Genomic DNA, 15,517 nt, shown 5'->3' with positions numbered 1-15,517 from the left:
ACTATTTCGGTTCTTTCATATCTTTAGTCTAATCTCACAATAGACAGTTTGGGTGCAGAATGCTAGGTTGGAAAATCATCCCTCCCCCCAGTTTGGAGGCATTACTTCATTGTTCCCAGTGCTTTGCTGAAAAATCTGAAAACGTTCTGACTTCCAATTGTTTGAACATGACCTATTTTTTTTCTCTCTGACAGTTATTCTGTCAGCATATTGAAGATATCACTCAACTCTTCTGAATTTCATTAATGCCATTGAAAACTCAGCTTTCAGTCTAAAGGTCATGGTTTTAAAGGTAATTAGCTTTTTAAATCTGGCCTTTTTTTGAGAGAGAGAGAGAGAGAGAGAGAGAGAGAGAGAGAGAGAGAGAGAGACAAAGCATGAGCAGGGAAGGGGCAGAGAGAGAGGGAGACAGAGAATTCCAAGCAGGCTCTGCACTATCAGGGTGCAGAGCTCAATTCAGGGCTCAGACTCACGAAACTGTGAGATCATGACCTGAGCTGAAATCAAGAAAGTGATCGAGCCACCCAGGTGCCCCATAAATCTGGCTGCTTTTAAAATCTTGTGTCTAGATGTGGTTCTATTTCTCTTTTCCTGTTTGGGATTTATCGGGCTTCTTGAATTTGTGTTGTCTTTTATCAGTTCTGGAAAGTTGTTTGTGACTCTCTCTTAAAATCTCGCCATTCCCTCATTCTATTAGACTTTTGCATCTATTTTCCACGTCTTCTGTCTTTCACTAGTTTTTTTTTTTCTGTTTTTTTGTGCCTCTGTGTTGCATTCTGGATGCTTTCTTTACTAATTCTCCCTCTAGCTATTTCTAACTTGCTATTATATCCATCTCTTGAACATTTAAAAACTTTTACAAATGTGAAATTTGGCAGATGTATGTAAAGGCACAGGAAACATCAACAGACATTTCGGGAAATAATGATGATGTGAACTGACGTGTAACTACTACTCAGGTTAAGCACCTTGGCCTCCACCTGTCTCTCCCAATCACGACCCCCTGCTCCCACTTTAGTGGGAGCCACTATCCTGACACTTAGGCTACCAATGCCCATGCTTTTCTTTATAGCTTTATTGTCTGTTGTCCCTAAACAACATCATTTTGTTTTGCTTGCTTTTCAACTTTATATGCCGAAACCATATATAGTATGGATTTTTCTGTGTTTAGCTTCTTTTGTTCAACATTATGCTTGTTCATTCATATTTTCTTTTTTTTTAATTTTTTTAATGTTTATTATTTTTTGAGAGAGAGAGACAGACAGACAGAGAGCAAGCAGGGGAGGGGCAGAGAGAGAGGGAGACACAGAATCAGAAGCAGGCTCCAGGCTCTGAGCTGCCAGCACAGAGCCCGAGGCGGGGCTTGAACTCACAGACTGCGAGACCACGAGCTGAGCCGAAGTCGGCCGCTTAACCGACTGAGCTACCCAGTGTCCCCGTTCATTCATATTTTCAAGGCTGTAGTTCACTTTCATTGCTGTATAGTAGTATGTTGTTGAATATTTTGCAGTTCGCTTACACATCTTACAGCCGATGGGCAGAGGGTTATTTCTAGCAGTTGGCTATTGGGAACATTCGTGTACCTGTTTCCCAAGGCCATACCAGTGAATGCAATTGCTGGGCCATTTGGTATACATGTCTTCAGCTTTACAGTTTAGCACTGCTTTTCCAAAGCGCCCGTACCAGTTTCTGTCCTGCGGCTCCATTTTCACCAAGGAGCCCACCTCAGATCCTCTGTCTCCCTCTCTCTGCTCCCTCTCCCACTCGCTCTCTCTCTCAAAAATAAATAAACATTTAAAAAAGCTTTTTAAAAAGTAGAAACAGAACAGAGGCTTTACCTGTTCTTTTTTAAAAGTTTTTTTAAAGTTAAATTGTATTTTTTATATAATTTTTTTAAATCAAAAAAATTTTTAATGTTTATTTAATTTTGAGAGAGAGAGAGAGAGAGAGAGAGAGAGAGAGAGAGACAGTGCAAGCGGGGAAGGTGCACAGAGAGAAGACACAGAAGCTGAAGCAGGCTCTGGGCTCTGAGATAGCAGGACAGAGCCAAGTGCGGGGCTTGAACTCATGAACTGCGAGATCATGACCCGAGCCAGAGTCAGATACTCAACCAACTGAGCCACCAAGCTGCCCCTAAATTAAAAAAAAAATATTTATTTTTCAGAGAAAGGGAGAAAGAGCACGAGCGGGGGAGGGACAGAGAGACACAGGGACAGAGGATCTGAAATGTGCTCCATGATGACAGCAGAGAGCCCAATGCAGGGCTCAAACTCACAAGTGAGATCATGACCTGAGCCAAAGTTGGACGCTTACCCAACTGAGCCACCCAGGCGCCCCAAGATTTGATTTTGAAGTAATCTCTATGCCCAACGTGGGGCTCAAAGGCATAACCCCGAGATCAAGAGTCACACCCTCCGCTGACTGAGACAGCCAGGCACCCCTCCACCTGTCGTGACCTCACCTGCCTCTCCTAGCTCATCACCATCCACTCTGCCCTGGTCCACTGTCTCCCAGCTATGCTGCTATGGCCATCTTTGTTTGAAAGATGAGAAAACTGACTCTCTGAGTGGTTTATTAACTTGCCCATATGAGAGGTGCATTCATTTGCATTACAGTAGTTTTTTTCACCCCTGTCAGCTCTCTATGAGCAAGGAATGTGTCTGGCTTCTGTACCACATGGTAGGTGCTCAGGAAGTGTGTGTTGAATGAATGATCGAATGAAGGAATGAACTCGTCAGGATGCAGATCTCCTTGCCTCCCTCTTCGATCTGCTGGCGGTAGCAATATAATAAAACATGTGGGTTGATGGGAATGAGCTCATTACGTACTTTATAAGATGAGATCTACACCAATACAGTTGGTATTTGTGGGGAGAGAAGAAGTCCAAGAACAGACAAGACAGGTGTGGAGGGGGGGATTCTAGCCACCTGAGGGTTCTAGCGAGGTCCATTCATACAGCAAAAAGTCAGGTGCTCAGTCAGAGGAGTGTGCGACTCTTGATCTCAGAGTTGAGTTTAAGCCCCATATTGGGTGTAGAGAGGACTTAAAAAAAAAAAAAAAAAAAACAACAACTGGGTGCTGAAAAGAAAGGGAGAGGGGCCCGGAAGTTGAACTTGACCTCTCCAGTCTGTGTTGGGCCCGTCTTGAGTGCACAAATGTTGCATATGTAAGTACCTGTGCTTGCAGCTGAGTATTATTACAGAGTGAGACGACAGTAGGTCCACTTGTACCGTTTGCAGCTCACAGAAGTACCTGTTAACCATTCCTTGTTTCCGACGCAGGCAGAATATACCAAGAGCCCAAGTGCGGCCATTCTCTCCGACGTTTCCTCGTGTGGGTCCCTTTCATCCAGCGAGGACGGCTCCCCCAGGGGCCATTCCTGTCTGTCAGATGGGGAGCTGGCCCAGAACTTACAGGATAGTGTCAAGCACCGCGTCCTTTACCTCTCAGAGCAGCGGAGACTGGAGAAGGCCAGTCGGGACGAGAACACTGTGGGCTACCTCAAGCTGGTGTCCAAAGCCAACCGGCACCACGCCCCCCACATCCGGCAGGCCTTCGAGAAGGTGAACCAGCGCCTCTGCCACCATTGCCCAGATAGAGCGAAGGCTCTGCTGTTGCCACCGGCAGCTGCAGGGGCTGGAGGGGGGCTGGAAGCCCCAGGGCTTAGCGCCCAAGGCTGAAAGCAGCCCGTGCCACTGCAGGCGGCCCAGCGAGAAGGCCCTGTCTTCAGTCTCCCAGGCCAGGTGGGGAAGACTGCCTGTCCACCGACCTGTCTGATATCGTCAGACACTTGCCCCTGGCGAGCCACTTCCCAGCTTTGTGGCCGGGGAAGTCCTGGGGGACAAAGCGTGCGGCCCAGCAGCGAAAACTGCTGTGGCGACAGATGAAGGAGGACCTAAGAGAAGTCAGGGAGCTCCACCTCAGCCTCCAGGTGTCCTGTCCGAGCCTAAAGGAGAGCCGTCTGATGGGCCTGCAGGTGTCGCTGGCGTCCCTCCAGGAACAGAAATGCAGGTGAGGTGGCCCCTCCGCTGCAGCCTGGGCTGTGGGGTCGGGGCCCCCCCCACCCCCCCGCCCCGCCTCCGGGGCTGTTGCCGGGAGAGTGGAGGCAAGCAAGGACATGGGTTTGGAGGGTCGCGGGGAGGGGGAGGTGGAGAGGAGCTGGTCAGTGTTTCTCGGGCCCCTGGGCCCCGTGGTGGAGAGGGCTCGTCCCCTGCCTGCTGTTGTGTGCCCACCAGGGCCCTCTCCTGGCAAAACGGGGCTCCAGCTCAGGGTCTCGCCAGCTGATCCCAGAAGCTGTAGGCTCTGCCTGTGGTGGTGGGAGACACTTGCGGTGGCGGTGAGCCCAGCGGGCGCCCGTCATGGGTCAGGGAGGGGTCCTGCCCATCCCCATCTGTGAGCATAATGTGTGAAACAGGATGCCCTACCTGCCACGATCCCTTCACCTGTGCTCATGGCTGAGCTGGGGCTATTTCTTCTGAAAATGATTGCCTTCTGGGGAATGCTTTCTCCCCGCTGTGTGGCGGGTCAAACTTATTTTCATCTAAGGTGAGACCAGGGCTCACAAATAAGGGGGGAAAGGCAAGCACAGTCTCTCGAGGACCCGCACTATTCCTATTTGGACCTTTCTGAGGGTCCTAGCGGCCCTCAGGGGTGCCACATTCTCTCCCCTGGTCCCCGCAGTCTGTTGCATCTGGTTTTTGCATTAGCTCTAATTCTTCCAAAGCCTGGCCAGAGAGGGAGGTATTACATGGATGACCCAAGATTCCCAGTAAAGTGAGAACTCTGCCATCCCTTCTTAGCACCTGTGTGTCTGTGGGGAAAGAGGCACTTGGGGATCAGTCCTCTTCTGCTTTCACAGGGAAGCGTTACCTGCATTTACACTGCTTGACAAGTCTGTGGGGGATGCCTCAAAACTACTGCAGGGCAGCACAGTGTCAAATAAGAGCGCCGATCAGAATTATGAGTTTCTTTTGGGTGTGATGTTTGGAGGACAGGGCAACCAAACCCAACTCTTGGGACTCTTAATGGCAACCCCTTTGTCAAAATACCATTTCCAAGATTGGATTTATATACAGCGAGACTAGAGCCCAGTGGCAGTGACACATATCCCCATAAGTTTCCATACCGCCAGGCCAACAGGACTGTTGTGCTCCCATAAGCTCTTAACCCCTTAGCAAATCAGGATGTGCCTGCAGCGCGGGGGAGCAGGGTGACCTCCCTCCCTTGGGTTCCCTGTGAATTCTACATGCTTGCACTTCTGAAACAGCCACCCCCACCACCGTTGTACTGTGATAGGAGTGTGCTGTAAGCTTTTGTTGTGTTCAGCCACCGAGATTTTCCACTTGTTGGCCATGGCAGTTAGCCTATCTTGATAAATATACATTAGAAGCAACAAAGCAGGTCTGTAGGACTCCGATTTGCCAGGAGACATGGAGAATGGGCGGGAGATGACTTTATATAATAACAGTGACAGCAGGGAGCAAATAGCATTGTCACCTGTGGTGTTCAGCGACCCACTTTACAGATGGGGAAATGGAGTCTCAGAGAGGCACAAGCCTGAGAGCATGTCAACATGTCCTGGCCACGTAGCTTCCTAATCTAGGGTGAAGGGGACACAGGAATTCATTGAATTTTTTAAAACATATGTCTCCTTCCAATCTTTTAAAAAACCTTTATGTGAGCTAGATGTAGACATGACCTATGTGTTGAAGTCAGTAAAGTGTCACCTGGTGTTCATACCTGTACGGTCACCACCCAAGCCCCTGTGATTGTCACGTCTCCTCTGGCATGTCACAAACTGAGATTTCAAACTGAAAAGTCCCATGACACTTCTCACAGGTAAATGTTTCCTTTCAAGAGGTCTTCCTTCCTTCCTTCCTTCCTTCCTTCCTTCCTTCCTTCCTTCCTTTCTTAACCACTTTTAAAATGTTTTATTTATTTTTGAGAGAGAGTGCAAGTGGAGGAGAGGCACAGAAGCAGGGGGGACAAAAGAGTCAAAGCGGGCTCTGTGCTGACAGCCGCGAGCCTGGTACGGGGCTTGAACTCACGAACCGCAAGATCATCACCTGAGCTGAAGTCAGATGCTCATTGACCGAGCCACCCAGGTGCCCCTTTTCTGTTTTTGAATTGAGATGAAATTCACAAAACAAAATTATCCATCTTAAAATGTGCAATCCAGTGGCATTTAGTACGTTCGCAGTGTTGTGCAACCACCACCTATATTTGGTTCCAGAACATTTCCATCACTCCAGAGGAACACCCCACCATTCCCCATTCCCCTAACCCCAACCCCTGGTAACCACCAGTGTGCTTTCTGTCTCTCTGCATTTGTCTCTTCTGGATACTTCATGTAAATGGAATCATACGGTATATAGTCCTTTATGTCTGTCTTCTTTCACCCAGTGTAATATTCTGAGATTCATCCAAGCTGTGCATAGGAATAGATCACTCTTTCTTGCCCAGAAGTATTCTACTGTATGGATGCACCACAGTTAGTTTACCTGTTCGCCTGCTGCTGGTTGGGGCTGTTATGAATAAAGCTACTATGGACATTCTTGTACGTCAGCTTCTGGTGGCTGCCGGGACCTTAGCTTGTGGCCACATCACTCCAACCTTCAAGGCCAGTATCTTCACATCTCTCTCTGCTCTGTTTTCATATGGCCCTCTTCTCTGTGTGTAAAAGCTCCCTCTGCTTCCCTCCTATAAGGACGCATGTGGTTGCACATTTGCTCAGGAGGACCTACTCGGTCCCTGCTGCATTACCCCACCCTACCTGCAGGGCTTGATCTCTCCTACATTTGTTTCTTCATCTCAGACTTCTTCAAGTTGCAGGCCACTAGTTTCTAGCTCAGTTTGCCAAAAGCCAGTGCTCAGGTATGATCAAGAATAAACTCATCTTCAGGGCGCCTGGGTGGCTCAGTCGCTTAAGTGTCCGATTCTTGATTTCGGCTCAGGTCATGATCTCACGGTCATGAGATCAAGCACCTGTCAGGCCCTGCACTGGGTGTGGAGCCTGCTTGGGATTCTCTCTCTTCCTCTCTGTCTGCCCCTCACCTGCGCACACTTTCTCTCTCTCTCTCTCTCAAAATAAAATAAACTTAAAAAAAGGATATACTTTTCTTCAACAACAATGATGTTTAGGACAATTTGTATTACAAAGGGTGGCCTTCACAGCTTTGGAAGATTTGGGGGGCATTTTGGTTGGCCGGTCGTCATGTTGTCTTTGTAAGAGCATTTTCTAGAGCGGTCCATTTGCTGGACTAAATGCTCCAATCAAAAGATATGGGGTATTAGAATGGATTAAAAAAAAAAAAAGACCCATCTGTATGCTGCTTACAAGAGACTCATTTTAGACCTAAAAACACCTCTAGATTTATTTATTTATTTATTTATTTATTTATTTATTTTTTTATTAATTTTTGGGACAGAGAGAGACAGAGCATGAACGGGGGAGGGGCAGAGAGAGAGGGAGACACAGAATCGGAAACAGGCTCCAGGCTCCGAGCCATCAGCCCAGAGCCTGACGCGGGGCTCGAACTCACGGACTGCGAGATCGTGACCTGGCTGAAGTCGGACGCTTAACCGACTGCGCCACCCAGGCGCCCCAAAACACCTCTAGATTTAAAGTGAGGGGATTGAGAACCATCTATCATGCTAATGGACGTCAAAAGAAAGCCAGGGTAGCCATACTTATATCAGACAAATAGATTTTAATTTTTTAATGTTTATTTATTCTTTGAGAGAGAGAGACAGACAGAGCATGAGCAGGGGAGGGGCAGAGAGAGAGAGAGAGGGAGACACAGAATCTAAACCAGGCTCCAGGCTCTGAGCTGTCAGCATGGAGCCCGACGCAGGGCTTGGGCTCACGGACTGTGAGATAATGACCTGAGCCAAAGTCGGTCACTCAACCAACTGAGCCACCCAGGTGCCCCCAGACAATAGATTTTTTAAACTGAAGACTGTAACAAGAGATGAAGAAGGGCACTATATCATAATTAAGGGGGCTATCCAAGAAGATCTAACAACTGTAAATATTTATGCCCCCAACTTGAAACACCCAAATATATAAATCAATTAATAACAAACATAAAGAAACTCATTGATAATAATACAAGAATACTAGGGGACTTTAACACCCCACTTACAACAATGGACAGATCATCTAAGCAGAAAATCAACAAAGAAACAATGGCTTTGAAAGACACACTGGACCCAATGGACTTAACAGATATATTCAGAACATTTCATCCTAAAGCAGCAGAATATACATTCTTCTTGAGTGCACATGGAACATTCTCCAGAATAGATCACATACTGGGGCACAAATCAGCCCTCAATGAGTACAAAAAGATCAAGATCAAGAGTACAAAAATATCAAGATACCATGCATATTTGCAGACCACATGCTATGAAACTTGAAGTCAACCACAAGAAAAAAATTTGGACAGACCGCAAATACACGGAGGTTAAAGAACATACTAAGGAATGAGTGGGTTAACCAGGGAATTCAAGAAGATGTAAAAAAAAAAAAATACATGTAAGCAAATGAAAATGAAAACACAACAGTCCAAACCCTTTGGGATACAGCAAAGGTGGTCATAAGAGAGAAGTATATAGCAATACCGGCCTATCTCAAGAAACAAGAAAAGTCTCAAATATACAAACTAACCTTACACTTAAAGGAGCTAGAAAAGGAATAGCAAATAAAGCTTAAAGCCAGCAGAAGAAGGGACGCGATAAAGATTAAAGGAGAGATAAGCAATATACAAACAAACAACAGTAGATCAGATCAATGAAACTAAGAGCTGGTTCTTTGAAAGAATTAATAAAATTGAAAAACACCTAGCCAGACTTTTCAAAGAGAAAAGAGAAAGTACCCAAATAAAATCATGAATGAAAGAGGAGAGATCACAGCCAACACCACAGAAATACGACAATTATAAGACAATATTATGAAAAATTATATGCCAACAAACTGGACAATCTGAAAGAAATGGATAAGTTCCTAGAAATATAGAAACTACCAAACTGAAACAGGAAAAAATAGAAAATTTGAACAGACCCATAACCAGCAAAGAAATTGAATCAGTAATCAAAAAATCTCCCAACAAAAGTCCAGGGCCAGAGGCCTTCTTGGGAGAATTCTACTAGAGACATTTATTTATTTTTTATTAAAAAATTTTTTTTAATGTTTATTGATTTTTGAGAGAGACAGACAGAGCACGAGCAGGAGAGGGGCAGAGAGAGAGGGAGACACAGAATCTGAAGTAGGCTCCAGCCTCTGAGCCATCAGCACAGAGCCTGATGCAGGGCTCGAACTCAATGAACTGTGAGATCATGACCTGAGCTGAAACCAAGAGCTGAAACCAGGAGTCAGATGCTTAACCAACTGAGTCAGCTAGGTGCCCACCCCCCCCCCCCCCGGCATTTAAAGAAGAGTTAATACTTATTCTTCTCAAACTGTTCCAAAAAACAGAAATGGAAGGAAAACTTGCAAACTTCTTCTATAAGGCCAGCATTACCTTGATTCAAAATCCACGCCAATATCCCTCATGGACACAGATGAAAAAATTCTCAACAAGATACTAGCAAATCAAATCCAACCGTACATTAAAATAATTATTCACTGCGATCAAGTGGGATTTATTCCTGGGCTGCAGGGGTGTTCAATATTTGCAAATCAATCAATGTTATGCACCATGTTAATAAAGGATAAGAATCCTATGATCCTCTCTATAGATGCAGAGAAAGCATTTGACAAAATACAGCATTCATTCTTGATAAAAACCCTCAACAAAGGAAGGATAGAGGGAACACACCTCAACATCATAAAGGCTATATATGAAAGACCCACAGCTAATATCAATCTCAATGAGGAAAACCTGAGAGCTTTTCCTCTACGTTCAGGAACACGACAGGGATATCCACTCTCACACCTGATATTTAACATAGTACTGGAAGTCCTAGCCTCAGCACTCAGACAACAAAAAGAAATCAAAGTCATCCAGATTGGCAAAGGAGCAGTCAAACTTTCACTATTTGCAGATGACATGATACTCTATGTAGGAAACCCGAAAGACTCCACCAAAAAATTACTGGAACTAATACACAAGTCAAGAACATAAAAGTCAATGTACAGAAACCAGACGCATTTTTATACACCAATAATGAAGCAGCAGAAAAGGAAATCCAGGAACTGATCCCATTTACAATTGCACCAAATCCCATAGGATCCTGGGAATAAACCTCCCCAAAGGGGTGAAAGATCTGTACTCCAAAACTACAGAACACTTATGAAACAAAGTGCAGAGCACATAATGAAATGGACAAACAGTCCTGGCTCATGGATTAGAAGAACAAATATTGTTAAAATGTCCATACTACCCAAAGCAATGTACACGTTTGATGCAATCCCTATCAAAATACCACCAGCATTTTGCACAGAGCTAGAACAAACAATCCTAAAACTTGTACGGAACCAGAAAAGACTCTGAATAGCCAAAGCAATCCTGAAAAAGAAAACCAAAGCTGGAGGCATCACAATCCTGGACTTCAAGATGTATTACAAAGCTGTAATCACCAAGGCAGTATGGTATTGGCACAGAAACAGACACATAGATCAGTGGAATAGAATAGAAACCCCAGAAATGGACCCACAACTATATGGTCAACTAATCTTTGACAAAGCAGGAAAGAATATCCAATGGAAAAAGGACAGTCTCTTCAACAAATAGTCTTGGGAAAACTGGAGAGCAACATGCAGAAGAATGAAACTGGGCCACTTTCTTACACCACACACAAAAATAAATTCAAAATGGATGAAAGACCTAAATGTGTGATGGGAAACCATCAAAATCCTACAGGAGAACACAGGCAGCAACCTCTTTGGCCTCAGCTGTAGCAACTTCTTACTAGACACATCTCTGGAGGCAAGAGAAAGAAAAGCAAAAATGAACTATTGGGACCTCATCAAGATAAAGAGCTTCTGCACAATGAAGGAAACGATCAACAAAACTAAGACAACCAACAGAATGGGAGAAGATATTTGCAAATGACATATCTGATAAAGGGTTATTATCTAAAATCTATAAAGAACTTCTAAAACTCAACATCCCCCAAATAAATAATCCAGTTAAGAAATGGGCAGAAGACATGAACAGACATTTTTGCGAAGAAGACATCCGGATGGCTAACAGACACATGAAGAGATGCTCAACATCACTCATCATCAGGGAAATACAAATCAAAACCATGATGAGGGGTGCCTGGGTGGCTCAGCCGGCTAAGCATCTGGCTTTGGTCAAGTCACGATCTCCCTGTTTGTGAGTTTGAGCCCCACATTGGGCTCTCTGCTGTCAGTGTGGAGCCTGCTTCGGATCCTCTGTCCCCACTCATTCTCATTCTGTCTCTCTTTCAAAATAAATAAAGTAATTAAAAAAAAAAAACCATGATGAGATACCACCTCACACCTGTCAGGGTGGCTAAAATTAACAACTCGGGAAGCAACAGATATTGGTGAAGATGTGGAGCAAAGGGAACCCTCGTGCACTGTTGGTGGGAATGCAAACTGGTGCAGTCACTCTGGGAAACAGTATGGAGGTTCCTCAGAAAGTTAAAAATAGAACTACTCTACGACCCAGCAATTGCACTATTAGGCATTTACACAAAGGACACAAAAATACCGATTCAGAGGAGCATGTGCACCCCAATGTTTGTAGCAGTGCTATCAACAATAGCCAAAGTATGGAAAGAGCCCAAATGTCCATCAACTGATGGATGGATAAAGAAGATGTGGTCTATATGCACATACATGTATATACATATATATATGTAATGGAATGTTACTCAGCCATAAAAAAGAATGAAATCTTGTCATTTGCAGTGCTGTGGATGGAGCTATAGAGTATTATGCTAAGCAAAATAAGTCAGAGAAAAACAAATACCATATGATTTCATTCATATGTGGAATTTAAGAAATAAAACAGTTGAACATAAGGGAAGGGCGGGGGAAGAGAGAGGAAACAAACCATAGGAGATCCTTAAATACAGAGAACAAACTGAGGGTTGATGGAGAGAGGTGGGGGTGGGCTAGATGAGTGATGGAGATTAAGGAGGGCACTTGTGATGAGCACTGGGTGTTATATGTAAGTGATGAATCACTAAATTCTACACCCGAAACTAATTTTACCATACATGTCAACTAACTAGAATTTAAATAGAAGTTGAGATAAAAAAAAAATAGAGTGGTTCATTTGCCTCTGCAACTGTAGGAGTGGGGTGGAGAGGATCCTTGACTAAGGGAGGAACAGGGAAGGGAGTCAGCTCTGTCGTAGCCAGGATGCTGTTGCCAGAGGGCAAAGAGCCTGGGGGCCAGAGACAAGGGGAGACTAATAGAATATCCTTGTGAATTAATATTTTCTTCTTGAATACTCTATTCAAGAATTCATTTAAGAATATGTTTGTAAATTCTTATAAATATATTAATGGCAGATCTATTCCTTGACTTCATATCTATGAAGAGTATATTCATGAGGGGTGCCTGGGTGGCTCAGTTAAGCGTCTGACTTCGGCTCAGGTCATGATCTCATGGTTTGTGAGTTCGAGCCCCACATCGGGCTCTGTGCTAACCGCTCGGAGCCTGGAGCCTGCTTCGGATTCTGTGTCTCCCTCTCTCTCTGCTCCTCCCCCGCTCATGCTCTGTCTCTCTCTACTTCAAAAATAAACAAATATATATATATATATATATATATATATATATATATATATATTCATTAATATATACTTGAACATAGTTAATATCTTGAACATTCTTGTGTCTGAATCCTTCATGTAAATAGAAAGACAGTCATGGGAAATGTCCTTTCAAGTGGACACTCTACTGCCTCCCCCTCTCTGTGGGCATTGTCAGTCTGCTCTCTTCTCTACAGGGAGCAGGGCAGAGATCAAGGGAATGTTCCTTGAAATGCTGTTATGGACCAGCTCTTGATGAATTGGCTTTCAGCAAATGCCTGGGGGACATCTCCATGGGGGTGTCAGTCAAGTCCTTGAAGCGAGACCAAACCGACCCCCTTGCCTCATATTCCCTGTCTGCGCGACAGCACCATTGCTTAGGCTCTTGTGCACGCCAGAGCCATGTGAACTGATCGGCCGCATCCTCCATTGCCCTGTTTTCCACAGGGTAGCAGGCCCCAGCAATCCTGTGTCTCCAGTGCCTTTCTGCTTCTCCAGCATCACCATCCCCGACTCACGGGACAAGCGTTCCGTGGCTCATCCCCAAGTGACGGTGCTAAAAGCCACATGGCCTCTGTCCTCTGGGCCATCCTTCCTGGTGCCCAAATGAAGAGCCTCAAAGTTTCTTTAAATTATGGAATATTCCAAACCCAGGGAAAATGTAGAGGATAACACGGTCAACACTGTATACCCACCCTCAGCTTTCTCAAATCTTAATTAACATTTACCAAATTTGCCTCAAATGTTATTTTGTTAAGAAGTAAAACTTCAATGCTTATTTTTGAGAGAGAGATAGAGAGACAGAGTGCGAGCAGGGGAGGGGCAGAGAGAGAGGGAGACCCAGAATCGGAAGCAGGCTCCAGGCTCCGAGCTGTCAGCGCAGAGCCCGACACGGGGCTCAAACCCGTAAACCACGAGATCATGACCTGAGCTGAAGTCGGATGCCTAACCAACTGAGCCACCCAGGCACCCCAAGAAAGAAAACTTTAGAAGGTTCACTTGAAGCTCTCACCTTATCCCTTCCCAACCCCTCCCCTTCCACCCGTCTCGCTATCCTCATTGGGCCCTTATCTTTTTCATACGTATTTTTATACTTTTACAACTTCCACACATAGCCATAAACAACTGGTTAGTGATGTTTTGTTTGTGTTTTTTAAGAGGTCTACTGAGATATAAGTTACGTGCCATAAAATGCACCATCGTGACTATACGTTTCAATGACCGTTCGTAGATTTACTAAGGTGTACGACCACTGCCACAATTCAATTTTTTGTTTTTGTTTTAATAACAGCTTTATTGAGATCTAATTCACATCCCCATAAAATTCACCCATTTACGATCAGTGGTTTTCAGTGTATTCGCAGACTTGCGCAACTGTCACTGCTGTCTCATTCTGGAACGTTGTCATCACTCCAAAAAGAAACCCCATCCCATTGGCAGTCACTCCCCATTCTCTCCCCACCCTCAGCTGCCAGGAACCACTCATCTGTTTCTGTCTCTACAGGCTTTTATGGAATGATTACTGCTTGCCAAACACCGATGCTGGGAATTTATATGGGATTTAATAGCAGGCATGGATAACTCAGATTTTCCTTTCTACAACTTCTAGTCTGTGGCTAGTTTTGTGAAGCCATTGTGAAACAGGATCTGTACATGAAAGGTGTATGAATACCAGCATGTGTGTGACTGGTGTGCATTTCTGGTGTTCTGAGGCAGACCTGGGGGAGGAGAGAGGAGGAAGGTGGGATCCGAACCCAAGTCTAGTCTTGACGTGGGACTGCTCCTTGCCAGCACAACCCCTGGGCAGAGTGCTCAGGGAGTAGTCCCCTTGTCTTTTGCTCCCAAGACAAGCGTCGGTGGAAGAACAGGTGAATGAGCACGTCCAGGGGTACCTGGATGACATTTGCCGCCTCGAACAGAATCTGGCCCGTGCTGAAGAGAAAATGGCCTATCTGTCCTACGAGGGAGCCAAGGAAATATGGGTGAGCAACTCGCGGGGGAGCTTTTAAAGAAAGGGCCCATGAGAAGGACAGGGATGAGAGAGGCAAATGAGCAGAGCCACCCGGATGGCCTGCGATCTGAGGCAAGGGGCCGGTCCTCAGGCAGCCCCCCCCCCCCCCCCCCCCCCCCGCTGACGGCTCAGTTGCGATTCACCCATCTGCCACAGAGCTGGAAACATTTAGTGTCCGTGTCCCTGCCGCACCCCCGCCCCTGCCCCGAGCCGGCTCATGTGGGAACTGGGGCCTCGCAGCTTTCGCCCGCGGGGGCGCCTCGGCGGAGGGGGGCGCCTTCTGCTGGTGCAGGGAGCTCTCTCTGGGCGCCCCTGCTTCTGACCCTGGGTTAGCAAGCACGGGGGAGGGCTTTCCCTCACCTGTGACGGTCGGGCCCACTCAGTGGGTCAGACCCCACTCCCGTCCTTGGCCAGCTCTCGCGCCGCCGGGTTCTCGGTCCCAGGCCACACTGGATGACGGAGCGTGGCCGAGTCAGCTAGGCCCTTCGCTGTCACCGGACACGCACACACCCTCCCGGGACGGCGCTCGCACTGGCCACCGTCCTCCCAGCCTTCATCTGCACCGTGTGCGCCTGCCCCCCACCACAGCTGAGCTCCGGCCCGCACACTTGCGCCGCCCTCGTGCTGATCGGGCTCGGGTCCCCGGCCTGGCAGAAGCGACGCGCCGTGTCCGCCACAGACCGGCAGGCCTGGGTCCCCTCCAGATGGAGGCGGCGTTCCGAGGAGCCCGAGCCTCTAGCAGGTGGGCCTTAGAGGGCCTGGGCTATCTCAGGCTGC

General features: G+C 46.3%; 1 protein-coding gene across 1 annotated transcript; it reads left to right on the top strand.

The window, feature by feature from the left end:
• Positions 1-2,643: 2,643 nt before the first annotated feature.
• On the top strand, positions 2,644-15,493 carry TEX28 (testis expressed 28). Its single transcript, XM_058712749.1, is given in 6 exon segments — positions 2,644-2,679; positions 3,282-3,574; positions 3,576-3,728; positions 3,730-4,011; positions 14,576-14,711; positions 15,221-15,493. Coding segments are annotated over 6 exon segments (1,173 nt in total).
• The last annotated feature ends 24 nt before the right edge of the window (positions 15,494-15,517 follow it).

This window comes from Neofelis nebulosa, chromosome X (genome assembly GCF_028018385.1).
Source record: "Neofelis nebulosa isolate mNeoNeb1 chromosome X, mNeoNeb1.pri, whole genome shotgun sequence".
Lineage (NCBI taxonomy): Eukaryota > Metazoa > Chordata > Mammalia > Carnivora > Felidae > Neofelis > Neofelis nebulosa.
Note: the sequence above shows the minus strand (reverse complement) of the source record. Positions and strands in the feature narration are given on the sequence as shown.